The sequence below is a fragment of the Polypterus senegalus genome, chromosome 11, assembly GCF_016835505.1.
Source record: "Polypterus senegalus isolate Bchr_013 chromosome 11, ASM1683550v1, whole genome shotgun sequence".
Taxonomy (NCBI): Eukaryota; Metazoa; Chordata; class Cladistia; order Polypteriformes; family Polypteridae; genus Polypterus; species Polypterus senegalus.
The window spans coordinates 64,271,450-64,295,559 of record NC_053164.1 but is presented as its reverse complement, the minus strand read 5'-3'; the positions used below and the strand labels follow the sequence as shown (position 1 = coordinate 64,295,559).

Sequence of the window (24,110 nt, the reverse complement as noted above, 5' to 3'; positions counted from 1 at the left end):
CTCATATTAAAAAAACAAAGGAGGTTTGATGATTCCTTCTGAGGGTCCAGTCAAGGTGGTCAAAGTAGATGAGCGTGTTACCCAACAGTCGACATTAGGATAAGCTGTCAGTGTATCTTTGATCAATCAGTTTGTTCGGGCTGAGATTGCTTCAGATGATGGAGCACATCGAGGAAACACAGTTTGAATTTGACAACCATCATTTTATGCTCATGTCTTTAGTGGTGTCTGTCTTCCTCAAACTAAAGCTGAGACCATATTGTCAGACTGAATACTCTCAAATTACAGACCGACAACACAAAAAGCTATGAGAAGACAGTTCTGTTTCAAGGATTTTAGATCCTATCCTGTATATATTTAAGTAACCACATTTTGTGTGTGTTTGAGAGAGAGAGAGAGAGAGAGAGAGGAATGAGTGAAATGTTTTCAGAAATTATTAAGCCAATTTGTGTACAATAAAATTTATTTTATTTTTGTCATTGAGTGTATCATTTCAATGTTAAAAGAAAGACCAGACTGCCAGTTGCAGCCTTACTATTTGTCCTTCCCTTTGTCTCTCTATTAATGTGCTTGGACACAGAGCTCTGTGAACAGCCAGCCTCTTTAGCAATGACCTTTTGTGTCTTGTCCTCCTTGTGCCAGGTGTCAGTGGTCGTCTTTTGGACAACTGTCAAGTCAGCAGTCTTCCTCATGATTGTGTAGCCTACAGAACTCGACTGAGAGACCATTTAAAGGCTTTTGCAGGTGTTGTGAGTTAATTAGCTGATGAGAGTGAGTGTGGCACCAGGTGTCTTCAATATTGAACAGTTTCACAATATTCTAATTTTCTGAGATACTGAATTTGGGACTTTCATTAGTTGTCAGTTATAATCATCAAAATTAAAAGAAATAAACATTTGAAATACATCAGTCTGTGTGTAATGAATTAATCTAATATACAAGTTTCTGAATGGAATTACTGAGATAAATCAACTTTGTCATGATATTCTAATTTTATGACCAGCACCTGTATATATAGATAAAAATCACTAAGGGCACGCAAGACAGTGAGCGCAAGGCAGAGAGCCCCGCCCACCAACTCTAACCCTCCTCTCGTGTCATGGGGAACACACGACAGAGCCCCGCCCACCATCTCTAATCCTCCTTCCGCGTCCCCCGTCGTTCTCGAGGCTAAATCAAACATTGCCATTATTAGTGTATAAATGGATATAAATAGTTGCATGTAAACGATTCACCAAAATCTGTTGTATGTAAATGATACTGTTGAAAACGTTATTGTTTTTTCATCACCCGGTTTCCACGTCTACCTGCATTAGTTTAAATGGCACTTTTACCACTCACAATATGGCGGACACGCAGACTTATCGTGTCAACACAGCGAATGCGGCGTCTATCTATAGATGTCCATGTTTTCCGGAGCCTGCTACAGGAAGGTCCTCTCTCGACCATTGGCATTGGTTTCGCTCCTTGCTATTTTCGTTATACTGTGACGGTGGTTTCCTAAGCCTTTGTTATACTGAATTCCCTTCTCACCATTTTCCATTCCTATTCTTACACCGTATGCTACGGTGGGCTTCGACTAGTTAGTATTCTAATTAACCCTCATCATTTCTTGAGATCACATTTAATAGCCTTAAATGTTTCCTTTGTTCTGACTTAATTAAAATGGGAGTACAGACCCATGCATCTTTCAGATATTAGGACATATTGTCTTGAGATTTACCAATTGTCATATATCAACTATTGTGCATCTTTCTGTCCAGTTTATGTTGCTTGTTTTGTGGCCAGACAATACCAAAGCTGCATGACAATACATAAACACCTTTTTGTATTTCACTGTGTGTTGTAAGGGAAACTCCTGACAATCCTCTTTGTTCAGACGATTTTCTGCCCCAATGCCTTGTGCTTCACAGTTGCAACTTTCATTTACAGTGGATATAAAATGTCTACACACCTCAGCCACAATGAAATGTTTTTTAGTGTTTCACAAATTTGACTCAGAGACATAGAAAGGTTTGGGGCAGCCACCCGTATAATTGATTTTCTGGCTGCAAAGTCGTTTAAATAAATGCAGCACTGATGCACACAAAACTGAGTCCAAAGCAGAACCGAGGGAATAGAGGAAAGATGGAGGCTTTTAAAGGGGAAGACAGGAAGTGAGATCAAAGGGGTTGGGCTCATGAGGGTCTTCAGCCATTGGTTCAAGCCCAGACGTGACATCGCAGGGGCCGGAGCCGGCAAGGTCTCCTTCCATAGGCTCAGTCCTGGAAGTGATGTCAAGAGGGCCAGGTGGAACCTCCCGTGAATGGTCTGCAGGCAAGCAAGAAAGAGAGTCAGCAAACTCTGCCCCATCCCGGTATGACTCGGAATTGTCCTTACTCAAGCCCTTTAGCTGCCTCCCATGCGCACGTGTGTGACAAGTGATAAAAAAAAATGAAACCAACTGAAATCCTGTCAGATCGTATTCCACCTTTATTACAATCTACACAGAGAAGATGAACACCAATTAGAAACCGTTTGGTGAAAAAAGGGAAACAAACAAACATTCAAATCATACTTGGGTGTGTCTAGTCTTTTGAGATCCACCGTATCCCCAGTCATTTTAGGTTTCTTCCGAGTTTAGATCTCCGATGACATGTTCCTCTTCTAGGTTTATATTTTCAGTAGTTTTTTTTATTAAACTATTTTTAATCTCCATTAATTAAAAGCGTTACTGGAGAATATTTGGACAAATAAATGAAAACTTAAATACTCATGAGTACTCTAATGTGTCTTATAAGCAACATGTCATCCAAGAATATATAATTAAACGTGTCACTCATATTGTTTTCCTTATTTATTTTTTCATTAATCCACATGCAACATGAACTGAAATGAAAAGCCCAAAAATGAAAATGGTTACGTTTACTCATCAAAGCTGAGGGGCGGATTCTAGCAAATACTCTATTTTGATTGGTTCTTCTGGTCAGTTGTCTCTTGTTGTCTATCGTACCAAGTGTAAAACTAAGGGGGGCAGACAGGACTTTGGCAGCCTCGCCTGTGGAACTCTTTACCTCGTCCCATAAAGGAGTCGTCTGCAATTCAAAACGAGATTAAAGACTCATTTCCATTCACTTGCTTTGCGTGACCTTCAGTAATACTGATGGTTTCCTCATTGTGATTACGTAACCTTAATTCTATTTATGATTTATTTCTATTTATGTTAATTGTATGTTTTTTTTCTTTTTATTGCAAAAGCACTTTGGCCACAGCATATGTTGTTTTAAATGTGCTATATAAATAAATTGAGATTGGTTAGACATCGGTAGCAGAAATGTAAACCCTGAGCCATCAAACGCCACATTGACTCCGATGCAGACTCCTAATGAAGAATTCAGAGTTTCTTGAATTAAAGTCACTGCTTCATTTAGGAATTCTGAGTGACTTTTATTCTGAAGTCATATTTGACAGGATTCCCAAGTCAAGCAGACAGAGAACTCACTAGAGCCCGACATGCTCTCGGCTTTGATATTTGCATTTCATTGTGTCTTTCATGCAGCAGGAAGTGTCAATCATATTAATAAACAAAGAAATAAAGACAAAGAAATGAGCTGCAATAAATGAATTTCATGGTACATTACTTGTACTCGCCTTTCATGTGATTACTTATCTTTATTTATATGTATATTCATGGATTTATTACATTTTTTTTTTTTGCTGATGTTCCCCCACCAAATGTGGCTGGGATGTAATTTGAATTCTTTTTCCAAGTGGAGTTGTTCTTCTAGGTGCACATTGCTAGAGCTGTACAGCTTCACATCACTGAATTCCTGCCCTGTACTGAAGGTGCGTCAATTGGGAGAATTGCTTACCTCATTCAGTAAAGTAATATGGTTTCCCTTTAGGGGTCTACAGTTGGCCAAAGCACAGGTGAAGTTCATTATTTTCTACTGAACAGTGGTATAGTACCTGGATGGTTCCCAGTAATGTCTCCTCTTCCAGTACGTATGAAGTGAAGGTGATGAGTATGCCATCAAGATGGGCACTGAAGTTACTTTTGATGAATTCTTCTGTGGACCTGAAGATTGTACATTCGTGTAAATCCTTTGCTACATTCCGAACATGGATACGGCTTCTCCACAGTGTGAGTTCTCTCATGCCTGGCAAGCTTGCTTTTCTGACAGAAGCCTTTGCCACATTCAGAACAGCTGTAAGTCTTCTTTCCAGTATGAATTGTCATATGAAGGCGAAGACTGCCATTTTGTGAAAATCCTTTACCACATTCAGAACAGCGATACGGCTTTTCTCCAGTATGAATTCTTGTGTGGATCTGAAGATGGTCCTTGGTGAAGAATCGCTTGCCACATTTAGTACAGCCATACGGTTTCTCCCCTGTGTGAATTCTTGAGTGTTTTTCGAGATGAGCCTTTCTGTTGAAAGCTTTCCCACATTCAAAACAGGCGTACGGCTTCTCCCCAGTGTGACTTCTTTGGTGTCTCTGCAGAATGTACTTTTTTGAAAATCGCTTCTTGCATTCCGAACAGCCATAGGGTTTCTCACCAGTATGAACTCTTGTATGGACCTGCAGAGCACTCTTTTGTGAAAATCCTTTGCCACATTCAGAACAGCAATAGGGTTTCTCTCCAGTGTGAATTACTGTGTGGTACTCAAGATGCTGTTTTCTTAAAAATCGTTTCCCACATTCCCAACAGCTATATGGTTTCTTTCCAGCGTGAATTGTTTTGTGTTTCTGAAGACTATGCTTTTTTGAAAATTGTTTGCCACACTCGGAACAAGGTTGCGGCTTCTCTCCAGTGTGAGTTTTCATGTGTCTGTTAAGAATATTCCTGTTAGAGACAGGACACACTCCAAACAGCCATGTGGTGTTTTACTAGTATGGTTTCTTCTGTGTCTTTCAAGACTATATCTTTGTAAAAATTGCTTTCCACACTCAGAACAGCAATATGACCCTTGACTTGTATGGTTCGGGAGATTACCTTGGTCTTCAGATTTACTTTTCAAACCTCTCTCTGAAGTTGTCTCATGTCCCTGTGGTTCACTTTTGACTGTAGTTATACTTGTCGGCGAGTCAGGTGTGAAAATCGTTGATCCAGATGACAATTTATTTGTATTGTCTTCATGCACGGATTGTTGTGGTCCATCCTGAGGAGAAACCTTAGCAGATAAAGATGGGGAAAGGCTGGCACTCTCTTTATTATCTGCAGAAAGACATGAAAAGCACAATTGTGAAAAAAAAGCAAATGTGTGTAGTTGACAAAGAAACACAATAAATGGCAGCCATTTACCAGTAAATCAACTCTTCTAATTCTAATGAGCCCAACAACTAGCAATGTTTTAATGTCAGTGCTTTCATTTTATGGTGTTGGTCCACCTTTTGCTTGCTTTACACTTTGGTAACTTTGCTCTTAGGCTTGTTGGATGTGACAATTCAATCATCTCTAAACGATTTTGCTTCACTACAATGTCCAGTCACATTGCCCCCAAATATGTTAAATAGCTACCATTCCCTTTACATCTAAAAATAATTGCATGTTAAAAAGGATGTAGTATATGTGGCTCAACTTCATTATGAATCCATTTGAAAATCTTATATATATTTCTCTTCTGGTTCATCCTGCTTCCACTTCAAAACCGGTCCCGTTTACAAGCACCCGACACGGCATTTCTCGATTCCTATTCGTCCTCTTCCACAGATAACTCAACCTCCTGGCCACGGACCATACAGTTTTAAAATACACGGGTAAATGTATCAGCAAATCTCTCCACTATACGCGAACACTTCTACCTCTCCAGGATATGGACAGTTGTATGTTTTTGACACAGCGCAAGCTACTGAAGTACACTTACAAAATAAAGCATGCAGCAAAAATGTACTTCTCCCACTAGATTCTATGCTCAGAACAATCAACCCCCTCGCTAATTTATACAAACACATGCATGAAATCACTCCAATCCAACAGCATCTGTACGAATGCTTTGAGGAAAACCTCAGGCAGGATTTATGACGATACAATGCCTCGACATGTCACACCGATATTGCAGCGATTTTCGTCAGAGAAGATGGTGAACCGCCTGTCGAAAGGGACATTTGCATCTATCCCAGAGGCAACTCCTGTAAACAGATTTCCACGCTCAATATGAATTGCGATCCTATGGTTTACCCACTTTTATTCCCTTACGGAGACATTGGCTGGCACAAAGATTTACAACATGTTCCCGATAAAAGAACCGCCAACCGAATCAGGCTTACGCAATGCCAATTTTACGCATACAGATTAGCAATGAGGAATACATTTAGTATTTTGCACTCCAGCGGCAAACTATTCCAACAGTACGTCGTAGACGCGTATGTTAAAACAGAGAAGCGTGCGTCTCAATCATCTCAGATTAGATCAACAAGATCTGTGTGTGGAACAATACAATGTTTGAACACAGACGCTCTGCAAGCAAAGGCTGAAAATAACGTACGTGTAGGCAAAACGATTATATTACCGTCCACATTTCCAGGAAGTCCAAGATACATACAACAAAACTATTGTTGTACGTGGCTTTTTCTAGGGTTAGATCTTTCGACTCATTATCCGTCGTCTCCAGCAAAACATCGATTCACAACTGCGTCTTTCAAGAAGTATTTCTTTCTTCTTGATTTCCGAATTCCTTTCTCACGATTTTTCGTTCCTATTCTTACACTGCCGTATGCTACGGCGGGCGTCGCTAGTTGCAATCTATTGAGGAGAAAAATCACTAACTACACAAAAATGTTAATGACAGGGAGGAATATCAACTCATTTGGTGGGAAATGCACAAAAAGCATCCCACCGTCGTGATTAAACTTGTGCTTAAATACCAGCACCTAGTGATGGGCGGTATGACCAAAATTCTGTATCGCAGTATTTTTCAAAATTATCCCGGTTTCACGGTATTTTTTTCCCATGCATGAGTTAACCACATTTTCGACTGCAACTACTGCAGAAGACTGGCTAAGAATAACCTATTCCACTGTCATGAGAATTGTACAAAACAAAAAAAGAAACATTTTAATGTGCACACAAGTATTAATACAGGCTTGAATGGCCCCATAAAGTGATCGTTTTCAAGGGGGTGGCACTAATGAAGAGAAGGAATCACATTGCATGACAGATGCAGTCAAAATATAGAACCTTTTCATTGAACAAATTTTGCAAAACCTTAAACTATAATTTTGACAACATATTATCAACCATCCAAAGAGGCATTTAGACTTGGTAAAATATCCAGAGGTGCTTGTCAAAAGTTGTATTGCACTGAACACATCTTAGAAAAGGAATAAATAGTAAATATTCTTTGTAAACCAACTCCACTTTCTGTTCATGTTAACAATCTCTGTCCACTGACACGTCAAAGTGACTTTTTAAACAACTTTACATCATTAAATATTAACAATAAAAAAAATAATAGTGCAACTTCCAGTAATAATACTATTACTTCAAGCCCAGGTACCTTACACAGTATTCCCCAAAATAAAATAAAATAAAACAAAACAAGTGCAACTTTGTGATGACGTCTTTACCAGCTGAACCATCATTTAGGCAAATTGCATTAATATGGACCTTGCGTCAAGCTAAGCTATATACAGTACATAAATAATAAAACTGCAACTTGCATTTATAATGCTATTTGTGGTATAGTGGGTCCATGGCTTCAAAAAAAAAACAAAAAAGTGGGTCCGTTTCTAAATCCAGTTCACAGTGTCCGTCTCTGTGGGCACGATTGCAGGGAGTTGATGAGGTGATTCGGGCGAGTCGCACCCAATCGTTCTCTATTGCTTCATCGGCTGACTGCGCTGTGGAATAAGGCGCTGCGCCGACTGAGACGTATATTTATGGAGCGGCAGGATAGGGGAAAGCAAAAAAGAAAAGATAGAACACAAGGAGGTTAAAGAAGGGAAAGGGCAGTCATGGGAGATGATCCAAACACTAGGAAGGTGAAGGCAGCACGAGCTGGGGCTCCGATAGGGAGCACAGGCTGAGGCGATCTAGGGGCTGCTGCATCCCACTGACTAAGCGTGTAGAGTGGGGTGAGCGAAATGTAAGACTGAGTGAGTGACAGAGTGGGCGCGAAGGAAGACGGGAGGTGTGCCGACCTCAGACGGTCTGGCTGCGCAGTGTGGTGGCAGCCAAGACAGGGTTTGGCAGAAAGCAGTTTGTGCTGCAAGGGCTCCACCAGCAAAACCCGTAAAGGATGAGCCGTGGAGGCAGAAGGTGGTGTGCTGCGATCAGGCGAGGAGAGAGACTGCATTTTAATGGATTTATTTATTATGGATCTTATCCCAATGTTTCACTGGCTTTATGGATTTGCTATTTATTTGGATACTGTATTTTTCTGAACACTGCACAATGGACACTTTTGGTTTTACTTTCGACCGTTTTTAACAAAAGCACTTGAGCACTTTCCACCATCCCCTGGCTTCAATGAGATTTCTCCGCTCACCTCGGTTATAACTAATCGACGGTGTTGGTTCAACAGACTCCCATGTGGGAAGAGAGAGTCAGTAGGGGACCGGCATCGTCACACTATTACACAGTAACCAGGTACATTACACTGTATTCAAAAAAATAAAACAAGTACAACTTGGCTTGCAGTAGTATAGAAACAGTATTCACACATTTGAACAAAATGGTCCACATCTGACCTTTTAAAATCAAAGTATCTTCAAACAACAGACACGGCACCTTTTATTGTCAAAAGTTCTTCTGTGTCATCATGTTCAACCTTATCATCTGCTACAGCTTCTATTTAGGAATGTTGTCTGTCCATTTTCACCGCTCAATACCTCCACTAACGCATGTACTCCGTTGCAGGCGTGTTTAGCGGTGTAGCAGTGAAAAAGGTCCCCACTTAAACAGTTTCCCGCTGTGCACATTCCACTTGTTGTTTAGGCTATTTAAACCGGTGTTCCAATATAAGAAAAATCCATATCATAACAAAAATAAACGGTTTTTGGTATGAACCGGTATACCGCCCAGCACTACCAGCTCCACATCTAAATGACTGTTCAGTACAATCGGTTTCAAGGGACACTCTAGATAGGCTGCGATTCAAAGGAGTCTCAGGAGAGGCCCACTGAATAAACAAGCTGATTAAAGCAGCAGGCTCAGTTATGGGGACGCCCTCTGGACCCGCTGGAGGTAGTAGTGGAGCAGACAATGAAGACAAAGCTGATGACCATTATGAACAACTCTGAATATCCGCTCTGGGACACGCTAGCATTGAGGATGTCAGCTGAAGTGTGTCATGAAAAGCTTTCACACTTGGCACAATACATTTTATAGTGCCTCACTGGCACTGGTCTCATCCTTAACCAAATCAAAAGTTTTTCAGATTTTTTTTTTTTGTGTGTTTGAGAATGTTATTTGTCATTACAATATTTTTTTAGATTCTGAAAAGGGTAAAATGCCCCCCCAAAGAGATAATTAAAGTCCCAACAATCTGTCTACAATGTGGCTGTGTGGTTGGCTGAGGGAAGGAAATTGATTTGATGCCCAATTGAGTATTCAGCTTTAGTTTTTGACATTTTGTTAGTTTTTTCATCTGTAAGATTCATTTTAGTTACTGTTATGTTACACTGAATGTACAATATTTGCAATACACAATGGTTGGATACGTATTACTTGAGGTTGTGCAGCATAATACTTATAATAAAAAAAAAAAATCAGGAGCGGTCTCCCCTTGACTTTCTTGTATACTCAGATATGGCGATGGATATTTGAGGAGATGACTGTATATTACGCACATTAAAGAATCATCAACAATAAGTCAACTCAAATTAAAATACACTCAATTATAAAAGTAAAGTTGAAATAGAAACGGTAAAGTTCCACTTCCAGTTAATGGAAATAGCCCAAAAGTTGATAGATATCTACGTTTTGTACCTAATACTTGTATGCAAAATTTGTTTGACCGAAGTGAAAGCGGACTCAAGTTATCGTGTTTACACACACAATTTCAAAAATGGTATTGGAGCTCTAAAACATCGAGATTCATCAAAATCTCGAAATTGAATTTTTGCGGGATTCCAGTACTTTCCCTATACTTCAAATACAAGTTAAAAAAAAAACCAGAGTTTGAAAACATTACGTTACCAGAATGTAGTCATTTTTGGTACTGGAAGTTAATTGTAGTTTTTAAATACTTCACGTTCAGTCATTTATTTGAATGATTGGAACTCTAAGGTGGATCCCCGCTCTTGTATTCTTCAATTTAATACACATAATACATCTAGCTTGGGACCCCACACTCATCAGACATATATTATGGCATAAACGTGCTGTTTGGAGACCCCACATTGTGCTCTGCTTCATGATTTGCGTGAAGAGTGTAGCGAAGGAAGGAGACGTACGATGGAGTGATGGCGCAGGGAGGCACACAAGCTTGCAGGCTCGGGGTACAAAGCAGCCGTGAGACTGGGGATTGCCTGGTGGGGTTTTATACTAAAAGCTGATACGGATACCAATGTAATAATTTTGGTAGCAATCCAATACTGACAATACTATCGAGAAAATTACACATTGAAGCAAACAAGTAAATGGAGTATTCGGTGTTATTTCAGGCCATTTTGAGCACAGTCTTGTGAAGTGCTTGTTCTGCCTTGCAGTTTTCAAGATGTGGTGGGCAAATCACGTCAAACTAAAGGGTTTAATGCGACAAAACTGTAATGTTACTACAATACACCATAGAAAGCTAACGGAGTGGAACTGAACTCTAACACGCCAAAGCTACAATTGTGATAAAGCAGAGAGGAAAGAATCCATATTTACTTTTTTGACTTTTATTTTTCTAATAACTTTTTCCAGTTTCTTTTTTATTTTGTGAATTTTATTTTGTACTGTAAATGTGTATTATATATATATATATATATTTTTTTTACATTTTTGTCTTATGCTCAATCCTACCTCACAAACTCAGCAGCTGCTGGATTCTGTAAAACTTTTCCAGCCACAGCAGCCCACTGAAGTGTCCCACGGCCATATCTGACAGACTAATTATAATGTAGAGATCAGGAGATACGTCATCGGTCAGTGTGGTGCACCCAAGACTGGGGAAAAAAACAAACAAAATGAACAGAAAGTCGAAATCGAGAGCCGGGCCCATCTCTCATGTAATCAAAAACCATAAGAAAAGAAGTAGGAAAGTCAAAAGGAATGGGGAAAGCTAAATTGCACTACCACACGGGTAGACACACACACACACACACACACACACACACAGGTAGACACACAAAGGTATCCGTTTGATCTATCGATAAACTCCGATAGAGATGGAGCTGGGATTTAAAGCGTCACACGAATGATGTCATAACAGGACACTTCCAGGATAAGCTCCCCGACAACCCGATGCCACGTCCAGACAAATCGAGTCTCAGGAAAAAGATGCAGAACAAAAGCAATGTTCTAAACAATTAACTAAATTCAAAATTAGGACAGAAACTAAATTCTACCAAAACTACAAGAACAAGGAGGAAGCAAAATATCGATGGAAAAAAATGATAACGCAGGAAAATCTTAACACGTTGGCTGCTAAATACAATAGATAGATGCCACTGGAAAAAAAATATCTTCTAAATTGTCTATAGCGTGAAATTTGAGCCGATTTTTAGGTAACAGATGTAAATATAGGAAAAGTGGGCATCTCAAATGAGAAAGAAAAATCGGTGTGGGATCACAAAACAGAATATTTTACTTTGCTTTTTTATTAGCAACTATATTTTGGATAACATTTATTTTTATACAAAAAATATTTTACGTATTTAGTTTCACAACCGTCTAAATGCCTTTCAATGATTAGCGTCTCACTACTATGAGCTAGGGATCGAATCCTGTAAATGCCAATAGGGACTCTGCTCTGTTGGGCCCTTGAGCAAGACCCTTAACCTTCAATTGTAGTAGAGAGAAAAGCACAATATAAATGCAAAGCATTATTATTATTATTATGAAGTTTAAATGGAAAGTGTGGAAGTGTGTGTGATTGCAGCAAACTGTTCAAAGTCCATCTGGCCAGGCTGAGCCGAGTCTTCTCACCGTTGGCATACACGGACGTTTTTTTATTGCATGCGCCAACTATGGGGAACTCAAATTCCTGCACATTTTGTGCCAAGTTTGTCCTTTATCATTTATTATGTGCAACCTTAATGTGATGTTTCTTTTTAAGTTTAGTGGACTTGCAGATGATTGGGATGTAACAGAGCAAGATGATGAGGACAGGAAGATATGGAACAAGATGATCCAATGTGGGAACTCCTAACGAGAACAGCTAGGAGAAGGATGAGAAGAAGAAAATTAAAAAGAAGAAAAAAGAAACAGAAAAAGAAAGAAAGGAGTACCAAAAAAGGAAAAGAAAAAGAGAAGAGTAAGAAAATAGGAAAATGAAAATTAAGCAGAAAGAAGAAAAAGACGACGACATGAGCCTCACCTGAAATGAGGAGTCGGACTGTCTGAGGCTTGGCTGTGTGCCTGGCACTGTTCTTACTTCTCGTGTGCAGCGTACAACTTCTTACAAAACGGATTTCAAGTTGCCCATCAAATTGCTGGAGAGGTTTTGTTAAGTCCGGCTGCTGTGGGCCTTTTCCCTGTCACTTATTTTCGGAGTCTATGAAAGGCTCAGAAAAAGACCAAAGTACACTGCGGTCTTGTTTACGAGTGAGGGAAGAATTGACCCCGAGATCGACGGGCGGATCAAAGCGGCGTCAATACTTATGCACACATCGTGCAAGGCAGTCCTGCTGAAGAGAGAGAGCTAAACCAAAAGGCAGATCACAATCAATAAATGGGCCTCTCTTCATAGCTTTCACGTGGGAAATTTTTGTATTGTTGTCCGCATATTGATCTGCCAAAATTTTAAACCGGATGCCCTTCCTGACGTAACCTTCCCCGTTTATCAGAGCTGGAGGTGGCAGAGTTAAAGATGCTAAGATTTGCATTGGGTGTGACGAGGATGGACAGGATTAGAAATGAGGACATTAGAGGGTCAGCTCAAGATGGACGGTTGGGAGACAAAGTCAGAGAGGCGAGATGGTGTTGGTCTGGACATGTGCAGGGGAGAGATGAGGGGTATATTGGTGTCTTTTGTGCAATATGGAGACCCCAACCTGCATGCAGTGCTCTAGATGAGGCCTCACAAGTCCATTATAAAGTTTAACCATAGCTGCCCTGGACTTGGACTCCACTCCGAGACACTGATAGTGTTTTATGTGTAATGATTTTCTCTAGAAGTATAAATGAGTAAACATTGCTGTTAAAACATAATTGAAGGTAAAACATCTGATATGATCGGTTTACATCAACAAATCTAATATCTCAACGAGGGTCTATTGACTCGTTCATCTCCCCTGTTTGTTCTCTTTAGGTCTCCACTCACCTTCCCCAGGCTGACTTGTAAATGATGGCTGCCCTTCAGGTGGTCTCCTTGACGTGTCATCAATGGTCGTAGTGTCTGCATAAATATCAGACTTGACGCTGGCAGGATGCTCCTGAACAGCCGAGTTTCTACCCCGAGTGCAGACCGATCCCGTTAGACCTCCACGTTGGCAGACGGACTCTGACTGAAGTTCTTCTTTCTTGACTCGGTCCGTGTGCTTACAGTCCTGCAGGTCACGGGTGACAGGCTTCTCCTCGGGCTCGTCCTTGATGTCCGCCGTCCCCCACTGACGATCCTCACCTTTAATAACATCCAGACTCTCCCGTTTGTGGTGCACAGGCTCCCACTCACAGGCCTCCTCCTCTTTAATATTTACAGCCCTTCTCTCCACGGCATTCACGTTGTCCTCCTCTGTCGCAGCCATGTAAAACGTGCAAGGAAATGGCAGCCTCGTCATGCTCTCTCTGAAAGGAAAAGGATTTAATGTAATAAGACAACTCTATCGTCATCTTTTCACAGTTATTTATGTTAAGGATCTAAATAAAGGGTCTTTCAGGTTCCTCTTTTTTCTGGATTGTTTGGAACAAAAAAATGGTGTAAATATGGCATCGCTCTGAAGAACCACTTTTACACTCTAAAAATAATAATTCTTTCCATTTATAGAGCACTTTTCTTACTACTCAAAGCACCTTACATAGTGAGCGGGGAGCCATTTTAGCCACCACTAATGTGCAGCAGCCACCTGGATGATGTGACCGCAGCCATTTTGGCACCAGTATGCTCAGCACACATTAGCGATTAGGTGGTGAAGTGGCGAGAAGGATAGCCAGTTAGACACGGGATGACTGGGGGGGCCAAAATGACATGGCCATGAGTAACACAAATGCAAGTTTCATGTCACTGTGCTCTGTACAAGAAATTGTTTTATGGATTCCTTCACATGTGCAGGCCAAGTTTGGCACACAGGGGTTTGGCGCTGCATTCAGAAACCACTAGTCGAGCAGTTTGGAGAATGAAGGGGACAACTGCGAGGGTCGGCATTGTGCTAGCCCTTTATTTTGGAGATGGGGTTGACTCCTTTCCTTTCCATGTTTGGAGACCAGAGAGGGGCCTGCACGTGGAGCAGACAGTATAAATACGATGGAAGCAGTCAAATCCTTCGAAGCCAATGGACGATATTGACATTTGTCCCAAAAAGCCTTCCAGCGCAGCGACGAAAAATGGCAAACTGTAAAGATCAAGATGCCACCTTGATATTGTCATGCTATTATGGCTTCCCATCTGTAATGCCACATAAATCGCCATTAAACAAAGCTAAGTTATTCACTCTTATGTGATTTTTACCGCCGTATCACTATGGGAGGGATATCGCCTTTTACCGTACATCTATATAGTTTCTGGTTATTTAAAATGCCGTAATTTTAAAAGAACTTATTCCAATTAGGGAGCTTTTGCTTCTAAAAGAAAACACCATGTCGGCCAAATTAGCCAGCATATCGGGATACACCCTACACTTTATGAAGAGGATCCAGGGATCTTTAATGACCACAATGACTCAGGAGCTCAATTTTGCATCTCATTATCATTCATGGTGGCTCTGAAATCCACACTAACCCTTAATTTCTCTTCTGTTCTTTTTCTGGTTTTCTTTGCTGGTGATCTGCGCCACCACCACCCGATCAAAGCACCGTGACGTCCCCACATTGATGGATTAAAGTCCACATGGCCGTCATCATCAAGTTCTTCTATGTGAACCCTGAATACAATGAGGACTGATGGAGGTCATTTATGTTCAGTAGAATGCCTACAGGGGGCTGGGTGGTCTCGTGGCCTGAACCCGCTGCAGATTTTTTTTTTTTTTTCTCCAGCCGTCTGGAGTTTTGTTTTTTTCTGTCCTCCCTGGTCATTGGACCTTACTTTTATTCTATGTTAATTATCCATCCATTATCCAACCCGCTATATCCTAACTGCAGGGTCACAGGGGTCTGCTGAATTAGTGTTCCCTAATTTTAATTATTATTTATTTTGTCTTTCTTCATCCTGTAAAGCACTTTGAGGCTCATCATTTGTATGAAAATGTGCGACAGAAATAAATGTTGTTGTTGATCCGAAAGGCGGAGCCATTAGTACAGCACTGGTCACTGTACTGAGGCATCGGGATCCACACACAGACCACAGGGCAAACGCCCCCTGCTGGCCTCACCAAACAAACACTTAATCACCTATAAAGCTTACAGACTCTTTCTTTTTGATATAAAACGATTCATTTATACCTAATAAAGAAACTGCTCATTAAGCAAAGGTTAATGTTCCTACACATTTACCTATACATTCAGAGTGCAAACTTCCAGGCAGATCAGCATGATGGACTCGCCTCAGAAATGTACTTTAAAAAGTTACTTCAACCCTCTTTTTACATTTCTGGAGCCATTCCCAAGACCACGCGGCTCTTTAGTGCTAAATGAAGCCGCTGCCCAAGTGTGCCGAGACGAAGGGACGGCGTAAAGCGCGTGCGCATTTGTGTGTGTGTGTGTGTGTCGCGAGCGGCGCGTGCACGAGCGGCTGCGAGAGACAGAATACGAAAGGCGCGCGTCAGTAGGCTGAACGGCAAAAGTGCAGGACTTTTATATTTTTTTTTTTTTTTAAATGTGGGTACAGTGGACCAAATGCAGAAACCTTAGGAATAACAAATAGCGGAGGTTAGAGCGAAAATGGCTGGACACACGCAACTGTTTGAGGTGCACAAAAACGAAGAGTTGAAGCCGGTACAACACACAGTATAAGGAAATGTTCAATTCCAACTGGAAAACAAGCTGCACAATTATAAAAAATGATCGTGAAATTTGAGATCATATTTAAAATCAAATTGATTTAGAAGTAGATCAAGTTCAAAGAAACTTGACGGTACTTTATTCTAAAACTCAATGTTTTTGTTCCTATAGCACATTTTCATACAAGGAATTTAGCTCAACATGCTTTACAGAATATACACTGCTCACAAAAATTAAAGGAACACTTTTTTATTGGGCCTGGCATGAAATCAATTAAACCTATCTGATAATTTTCTGGTTGGTTAAGCAGCTGAGGTCATTGTTAATCACTTTCAGCTGTATTGGTGTTCATGGACTTAACGAAAGGTGCACTAAAGTGGCAACAATTAGAAAACCCTCAAAACAGGACTGGTTTTACATGTGGAGGTCATTTCAAGTTTCTCCCTCTTGATCTTTTTTGGCTGGTTTTCCACTCGTGCTAGTTTTGGTTTGAGTAATCATCTCTACTGGCAGTATGAGGCGATTCCTTAACCCTACAGAAGTTGCACAGGTTGTCCAACTTCTCCAGGATGGCACATCCACATGTGCTGCAGCAAGAAGGTTTAATGTGTCTCCCAGCACAATCTCCAGAACATGGAGGAGATTTCAGGAGACTGGCTGTTATTCTCGGAGAGCTGGACAGGGCCGTAGAAGGTCCTCAACCCATCAGCAGGACCGATACCTGCTCCTTTGTGCAAGGCGGAACAGGCTGAGCACTGCTCGTGCCCTACAGAATGACCTCCAGAGGGCCACTGGTGTGAATGTCTCTACCCAAACAATCAGGAACAGACTTCATGAAGATGGCCTGAGGGCCCGACGTCCTGTAGTGGGCCCTGTGCTCACTGCCCAGCACCGTGGAGCTCGACTGGCATTTGCTCAAGAACACCAGAATTGGCAAGTCCGCCACTGGCCTGTACTTTTACAGACGAGAGCAGGTTCACCCTGAGCAGCTGTGATAGACGTGAAAGAGTCTGGAGAAGACAAGGAGAACGATATGCTGCCTGCAACGTCGTTCAACATGACAGGTTTGGTGGTGGGTCAGTGATGGTCTGGGGAGGCATATCCATGGAGGGACGCACAGACATCTACTGCGTAGGAAATGGTGCTCTGACTGCCATAAGGTATCGAGATGAAATCCTTGAACCCATTGTCAGACCCTACGCTGGTGCAGTAGGTCCTGGTTTCCTCCTAATGCACGACAATGCCCGGCCTCATGTGGCAAGAGTATGCAGGCAGTACCTGGAGGATGAAGGAATTGAAACAATTGAATGGCCTTCACGATCCCCTGACTTAAACCCAATAGAACATCTGTGGGACATTATGTTTCGGTCCATTAGGCGCCGCCAGGTTGCTCCTCAGACTGTACAACAGCTCAGGGATGTCCTCATACAGATCTGGGAGGAAATGCCACAAGACACCATCCGTCGTCTCATTAGGAGCATGCCCCGACGTTGTCAAGCATGCCTACAAGCTCGTGGGGCCACACAAGATACTGAAAAGCATTTTGAGTAGCAGAAATTAAGTTTTTGAATAAATGGACTAGCCTGCCACATCTTCATTTCACTCTGATTTTAGGGTGTCTACACAATTGAGCCCTCTGTAGGCAGAAAACTTTTATTTCCATTAAAAGACTTGGCATCCTTTTGTTCCTAAGACATTGCCCTGTCATTATTTGTATAGATATCCAACTTCATATTGAGATCTGATGTATCTAATGTGTTTCTTTAAAGTGTTCCTTTAATTTTGGTGAGCAGTGTAAAAGATGACTTACAAGAAAAAACAAAAACCTGCAAGATAGAAATGCACAATTATATTTAACTGAATGAATAATATATACAAAGTAATTTATAGAGAATCAATATGCGTGTACATAAAACAGATACCCTAATTTGAAGATATGCTTTATCACGTCCATTAAGAGAAGTCCAATCCTATGGTCAGATGACCAGGGAGGACACAAAAAAAAGTTCAGGGGTACAAATACAAGGGTTCAAGGGGGTGCAAAAGACCACCCAGTCCACATTGGGCATTCTACCTACCATTAAGGTGCTAAAGGCAGTCTTATTATTATTTTTATTCTTCATATTAGTCAATTCGGTGCATGGAGTTTGTCCTTCACTGCCACCTGGACGTGTCACCAAGTCCCACAGCTCCCACTAACAAGCTCTGCCCTGCTCTCCTGTACTGACCGCACATAAACATATTTTCTTTTCAACACAATTTCATTTGGAAATAATACAATTTTTGTTTGTCTTCTTTCTTGTTTAGAAGCTTTTGCATTTGTCTCAATCATGGCCTGCCGACTCGCTTGTTAGAAGACTGTGAGCTATAAAAGTCAATGAACTCACTCGTTTATATTACTTTCGGTTTTCGTTGCTTTGACAGTAGAGAGTCCAGTTGCATGTCAAAAATAACACATATGGAAACCCAAGAAATGGCCAAGGCAAATCTGGAACAGGTTTGAAAGAAAAAACAATTGATTGCATTGGTTGGGTGATGCCCTCTACACTGGACGTCATCCATCTGGATTATACAACGTTAGTAATCGGAGACCTTCTCACAAACACTTCGATATTGTTTGGTACTTTTCACAATCTGTTTCTGTTGAATTGTATTGCATCAGGATTTGTTTTGCTTTGCAAACAGAGAATGAGCCCATTTATTGGCTAACTAAAAAGATTACAATATGCAAGCTTTTGAGGCAACTCAGGCCCCTACTTCAGGCGAGATGGAATGTAAAAGGTGTCATTTTGCTTGGCTTTTTCTCTACATTCATGATGGCTAACACGGTACAACCAGTGAATAAAATTCTTCTCATGCAGCAGTGCCAGCGTAGGACAAGGAACGGCTGAAGTGCTTATTTTTCAGTGGAGTCTTTTTCTTCATCGTCTTCTTTCAGCTGCTTCTGTTAGGTGTTGCCACAGCGGATCATCTTCTTCCATATCTTTCTGTCCTCATCATCTTGTTCTGTCACCCACATCACCTGCATGTCCTCTCTCAGCACATCCATAATCCTCCTCTTAGGCCTTCCTCTTCTCCTCTTCCCTGGCAGCTCTATCCTTAACATCCTTCATCCAATATACCCCTCTTCTCTCATCAGCACATGTCCAAACCAACACAATCTCATCTCTCTGACTTTGTCTCCCAACTGTCCAACTTCAGCTGACCCTCTAATGTCCTCATTTCTAATCCTGTCCATCCTCGTCACACACAATACAAATCTTAGCATCTTTAAATCTACCACCGTCTCCAACCCATATAACATAGCTGGTCTCACTACCGTCCTGTAGACCTTCCCTGTCACTCCTGCTGATACCCATCTGTCACAAATCACTCCTGACACTCTTCTCCTTCCACCCACTCCACCCTTCACCTCTCTTCCACAATCCCCATTACTCTGTACTGTTGATCCCAAGTATTTAAACTCGTCCTCCTTCACCAACTCTGCTCCTCTCATCCTCACCATTCCACTGACCTCCCTCTCATTCACACACATACGTATTCTGTCTTGGTGGTCCTACTGACCTTCATTTCTCTCCTCTCTAGAGCAGATCTCCAGCTCTCTAGGGTCTCCTCAACCTGCACACTACTATCACTACAGATCACAAGCATCACAGTCCACAGTGACTCCTGTCTAATCTCGTCTGTCAGCCTGTCCATCACCATTGCAAATAATAAAGGGCTCAGAGCCGATCCCCGATGTAATCCCACCTCCGTCACTCCTACCGCAGACCTCACCACTAGTGATGGGAAGTTCGGATCATTTTACCGACTTGGACCTTTGAGTCACATTCAGCAAAATGAACGAATCATTTTTTGAGTCATTTCATTCATTTTAGCAAAATATAATTAAAATGCTACCTGTTACCTCCCTAACACATCTACAAATGTTGATCACAATAATTAATCTATAATTTATTTGTAACAGGATTATTTATTTATAAAATAACACACCACAGATCCTCAAGAAACAGTAACAAAATCATAGTGACAGAAATTGACAGACCTTTTCTATCTATAAGAAAATGCGTTTTAGATTTTTTGATAAGTTTATGATAATTTCTAAATATGATCCAACATGCAACAAATGGAATTTTACGTTAGTATTTCATTGAGGTACTGAGCCGGTAAGTGGTCACGTGACAAAAGCACGAACGACTCGAGGAATGAGCTAATCAATTCTCTTTCCGGCTCAGACTGCATTGGTTAAGCTTATGGGGCTGTCACGTGATGAACAAACGACTCGAACCTGAAGACGCGAGAGATGAACTAATTAATTCTGTTTCCGGCTCAGACTGAGTTGGTTAAGCTTATTCCAATACAGAATCTATAGGAAGTTGCGTAAATGCGCATGCGTGACTGAACGAATCACTCCCACGAGACGACTCGTTCTTCCCGAGTCACATTAAAGATTCGTTCAAAATGAACGAATCGTTCAAGAAGGACCCATCACTACTCACCACTGTCGCACTCCCCTCGTTCATATCCTGTACCACTCTTACGTACTTCTCTGCCACTCCCGACTTCCTCATACAATACCTCAGCTCCTCTCAGTCACCCTGTCATATGCTTCCTCCAGGTCCACAAAGACGCAATGCAACTCCTTTTGGCCTTCTCTAAACTTCTCCATTAACATCCTCAGAGCAAACATCACATCTGTGGTCCTTTGAATTGTATTTGTTATTGATAATAATAATAATAATAATTACATTTATATAGCACTCTTCTTGGTACTCAAAGTGCTATCCACACAGGGAGGAACCAGGAAGTGAACCCACAAATCTTCCACAGTCACCTTACTGCAAAGCAGCAGCAGCAGCGCCACCTGGGGGGACTACTTGATATTTACTGACTTGATATTAATTATAGCATTCTGTTTTCTTTAGGATGTTGAAGCCGATAGTTTAGTCAGTCACTAAGCTCTCAGAATATTTGTGGTGATGCATGAAGGAGCTCCTGCTGCAGAACCAGCCGATGTTGGTGTGATTGGTGAGGGAATTGAAGCTGTAAATAATCTCGGTGACTTTGCATGTCACTAGGTGTTATATATTCACTGGATCGAAGTTACCCTAAAGAGCTCAGATATATAGGGTGGTCCAGATCTACCCATGCAATTTTCATTACGCTATAACTTCTTAAGTTTATTATACAGAAAATCACCCAAAAAATCCCAGACCGTCGAGAAGTGTGCGAACTGATGACATGAAGAATCGTCTTCGCGCCGAACTGGAATCGTCCCCTCATAAATCAAAGTCATCCAGACGATCTGGACCTGCATAATTAGACCTGGACCACCTCGTATTGTTCAAGTATTCCAAATGTTTTTTGGCATTAGATGGACTCAAACTTTGCTCAAAAGTTATTTCTGTAAAATAAGAGGTTAATGTGCTATTTGTTAATGCTTTATTTTTTTGCATCGACTTTATATACTGCAATAATAGAAGAGCATATTGTTTTGCATGTACGTCTGACCAGGCATCAGTCAAATAAAGCCTTGTTTACTGAATTTTTCCCCATTTAGCTACCACTATATAGGCCTTATTTTACAGAAGAATTCATTAAGGTTACAGCGTCACAGTTAAGCTTATTTGGTAAAAGTTACATACTGTGAGTGGCAAACATTTAGAAGAAAATGAACAATTCTGATTGTAAAATAAGTTTCAGTGTTAATGAGGCTTTTGTGAAGAGAAAATATATATAAAATGTTCATTGGAATTGCTGTTATTCATAAAGAACAATATTGCAATAATGTTTTATACATTAAAAAAAACAAAACACTATTCTCTTGTGCTTTCTCCACATTTATGACTTATGTTTGAACAAATAAGAATATTGAGTTATGAAAAGAAATGACGACAATCAATTGCATAAACCTTTTTAAGTCTTGTGTTGCTGAAACATTTGTGAACGGTTAAATTATCAAAATGAGTTGTTTCAACCTAAATAAATTTTATATTATATATATATATATATATATATATATATATAGTAACAGTTAATTCCAACAATTTCATATTACATTTTTATTTTCACTCAACTCAAAAAGCAGTGTTAAATTTAAAGTAAATACCTTTACTTTAAATTATTATTAGTTGAAAGAACTTAAAAAGGTGAATGCAATTGATTGCCATCTTTTTTAAGTTATTTTTTTTTCAGCGCCCGCCGCCGCAATCACAAAAGAACTCCATTCCCGTGGAACGAGCGCCCCCTGCTGGATAACAGCGTCTTAGGACGTTTTTCAAAGTACAAAGAACCGACTTCATATGCAAAGGACCTGCCCCGGAATGCAATGGTGTTTTGTCAGGAAATAAAAGTACGACAAGGAACCACGCGACCCTGTAAAGAAGCACTAAATGCCATTAAAGAACGAGCATTTTAAGAGTTTTCATACTTTGGATTGCGCTTCGGACTACAGAAAAATTACCTGACGTATTCATCAGCGAGCATCGTGCAATGTCCAGTAATGTCGGCCGGGTCAATGGGCCGCTCGCCATTCCTGTGCTTGCCCTTGTCTTTTATCCAGAACGCCGCAACCATTCACCCACCATTCAGTTTTAACTAACGTAAAGCTCCACGCCTCCCTGGACCCTGCGGATTAAATGAACAAAGAACCCCGTCGCGCTCTTAACAGGACGGTGACTGACGGGCGAGCGATGTACTATATGAGTGCAGGGCCGACTCTAAGAAGTTATTTATCCAGAGTAACACCAGCCCCCCGACACACACACAAAATTCCATTTAGCCTGAGTAAGCCACCCCAGATATCACTTCAAGACCCACCAACTCACGTAGTCTGACATGGCCAGCGCATGGAGTGAGACGACTAGGCACGTCAGCCGTCGGGTGCAGCTACACAGTCCTAGCGTTTCAAAGGGAGTCCCGTGAAAATGGCACACGCGCACCCGCCGAAACTCAGGCGGACGGACTAAAAGTACTCTGCAGGGTAAAAAGAACTCGGAACTCGATGAACTTCTCGTATATACGATCAACGTCCCAGCACTGAACTCAAGGCGTTCGGCTAACCAAAAGGACTACCGAGGAATGCAAGCGATGGGCTTACCAGTCCGGGCTCTTTAAAGTATAAATGAGGATGCGCCCAGAGCCGAAGACTGAAGAGCAAGACCGCGACAGCCTGCCGATAAAATGTGCTGCTCGTATAAAACGTACAAATTTTTATAGCTCACTTGTTTCTTTCATACGTCACGTAAGCACGTACCTTTTACTATCCGAGAATCGTGCAACCGCACTTCAGGAAACTGACCAGCGTGTCACCGTCCACTTCTCGGTGTGCGCCCCTCGGACAGCGTCGAAAAGTGGGAGGTAGTGTAATGTGCGGAAAATATTACGCATGCGCAAAGCAGATCGAGTACTTCCTCCCGCCCCCACCATACACGAACAGACTCATGCAGGCACAGGGGGGCGGGGCAAGTTGGCAGAGAGTGCGGTTTGCAAGAACTGTGTGAGTAATATCCACTATTATTAATTAATTATTACAGTACAAAACTGAACTAAACACTACCGTAAAAATACAGCTTGATTCAAAATTGGAGTCTTTTAATTACGGCATTTCACAGCAAAGAATTTGGTTACATCTGCTATGGCGCTCCTTGCTAAAGAAGCTTAGCGTTTTCAACGTGTTCATAAACTTTCCTAAAGCTGCGGCCGCATTAAAGACTGGAATCAGCTGCGGCCAACGTCTTGTGTCGCTCAGATGTACTTACAGAGACACTGGAAATGGAGGGACATCCTGCCGCTTGAGAAAAGTGAACTGAGCGGGCAGCAGCGGGTAGGAGGACACGTGAACGCGCCAAAGGGCTGGCGCCTCGAATAGATGTGAGCGGGCACGCGCGCCCGACTCTCCAAGATTTAAAGTGTGAGGCGCGTGCACCACCAGGCGGGACACGCGCA

General features: G+C 41.4%; 1 protein-coding gene across 3 annotated transcripts; it reads right to left on the bottom strand.

Annotated features, from left to right (window-relative positions):
* Window positions 1-3,683: 3,683 nt before the first annotated feature.
* LOC120539104 (gastrula zinc finger protein XlCGF49.1-like) lies at window positions 3,684-23,622 on the bottom strand. 3 transcript variants are annotated; one of them, XM_039768866.1, is made up of 3 exons: window positions 23,419-23,622; window positions 13,393-13,856; window positions 3,684-5,198 (listed from the first exon to the last, which is right to left on the bottom strand). In XM_039768866.1, the coding sequence occupies exon 3, from the start codon at window positions 4,805-4,807 to the stop codon at window positions 4,031-4,033; it is 777 nt and encodes a 258-aa protein (XP_039624800.1). In that variant the 5' UTR covers window positions 4,808-5,198; window positions 13,393-13,856; window positions 23,419-23,622; the 3' UTR covers window positions 3,684-4,030. The 3 variants fall into 3 exon arrangements, with proteins under 3 accessions (XP_039624800.1, XP_039624801.1, XP_039624802.1); XM_039768867.1 differs by lacking the exon at window positions 13,393-13,856; XM_039768868.1 differs by lacking the exons at window positions 13,393-13,856; window positions 23,419-23,622 and adding an exon at window positions 23,263-23,375.
* Between the last annotated feature and the right edge of the window lie 488 nt (window positions 23,623-24,110).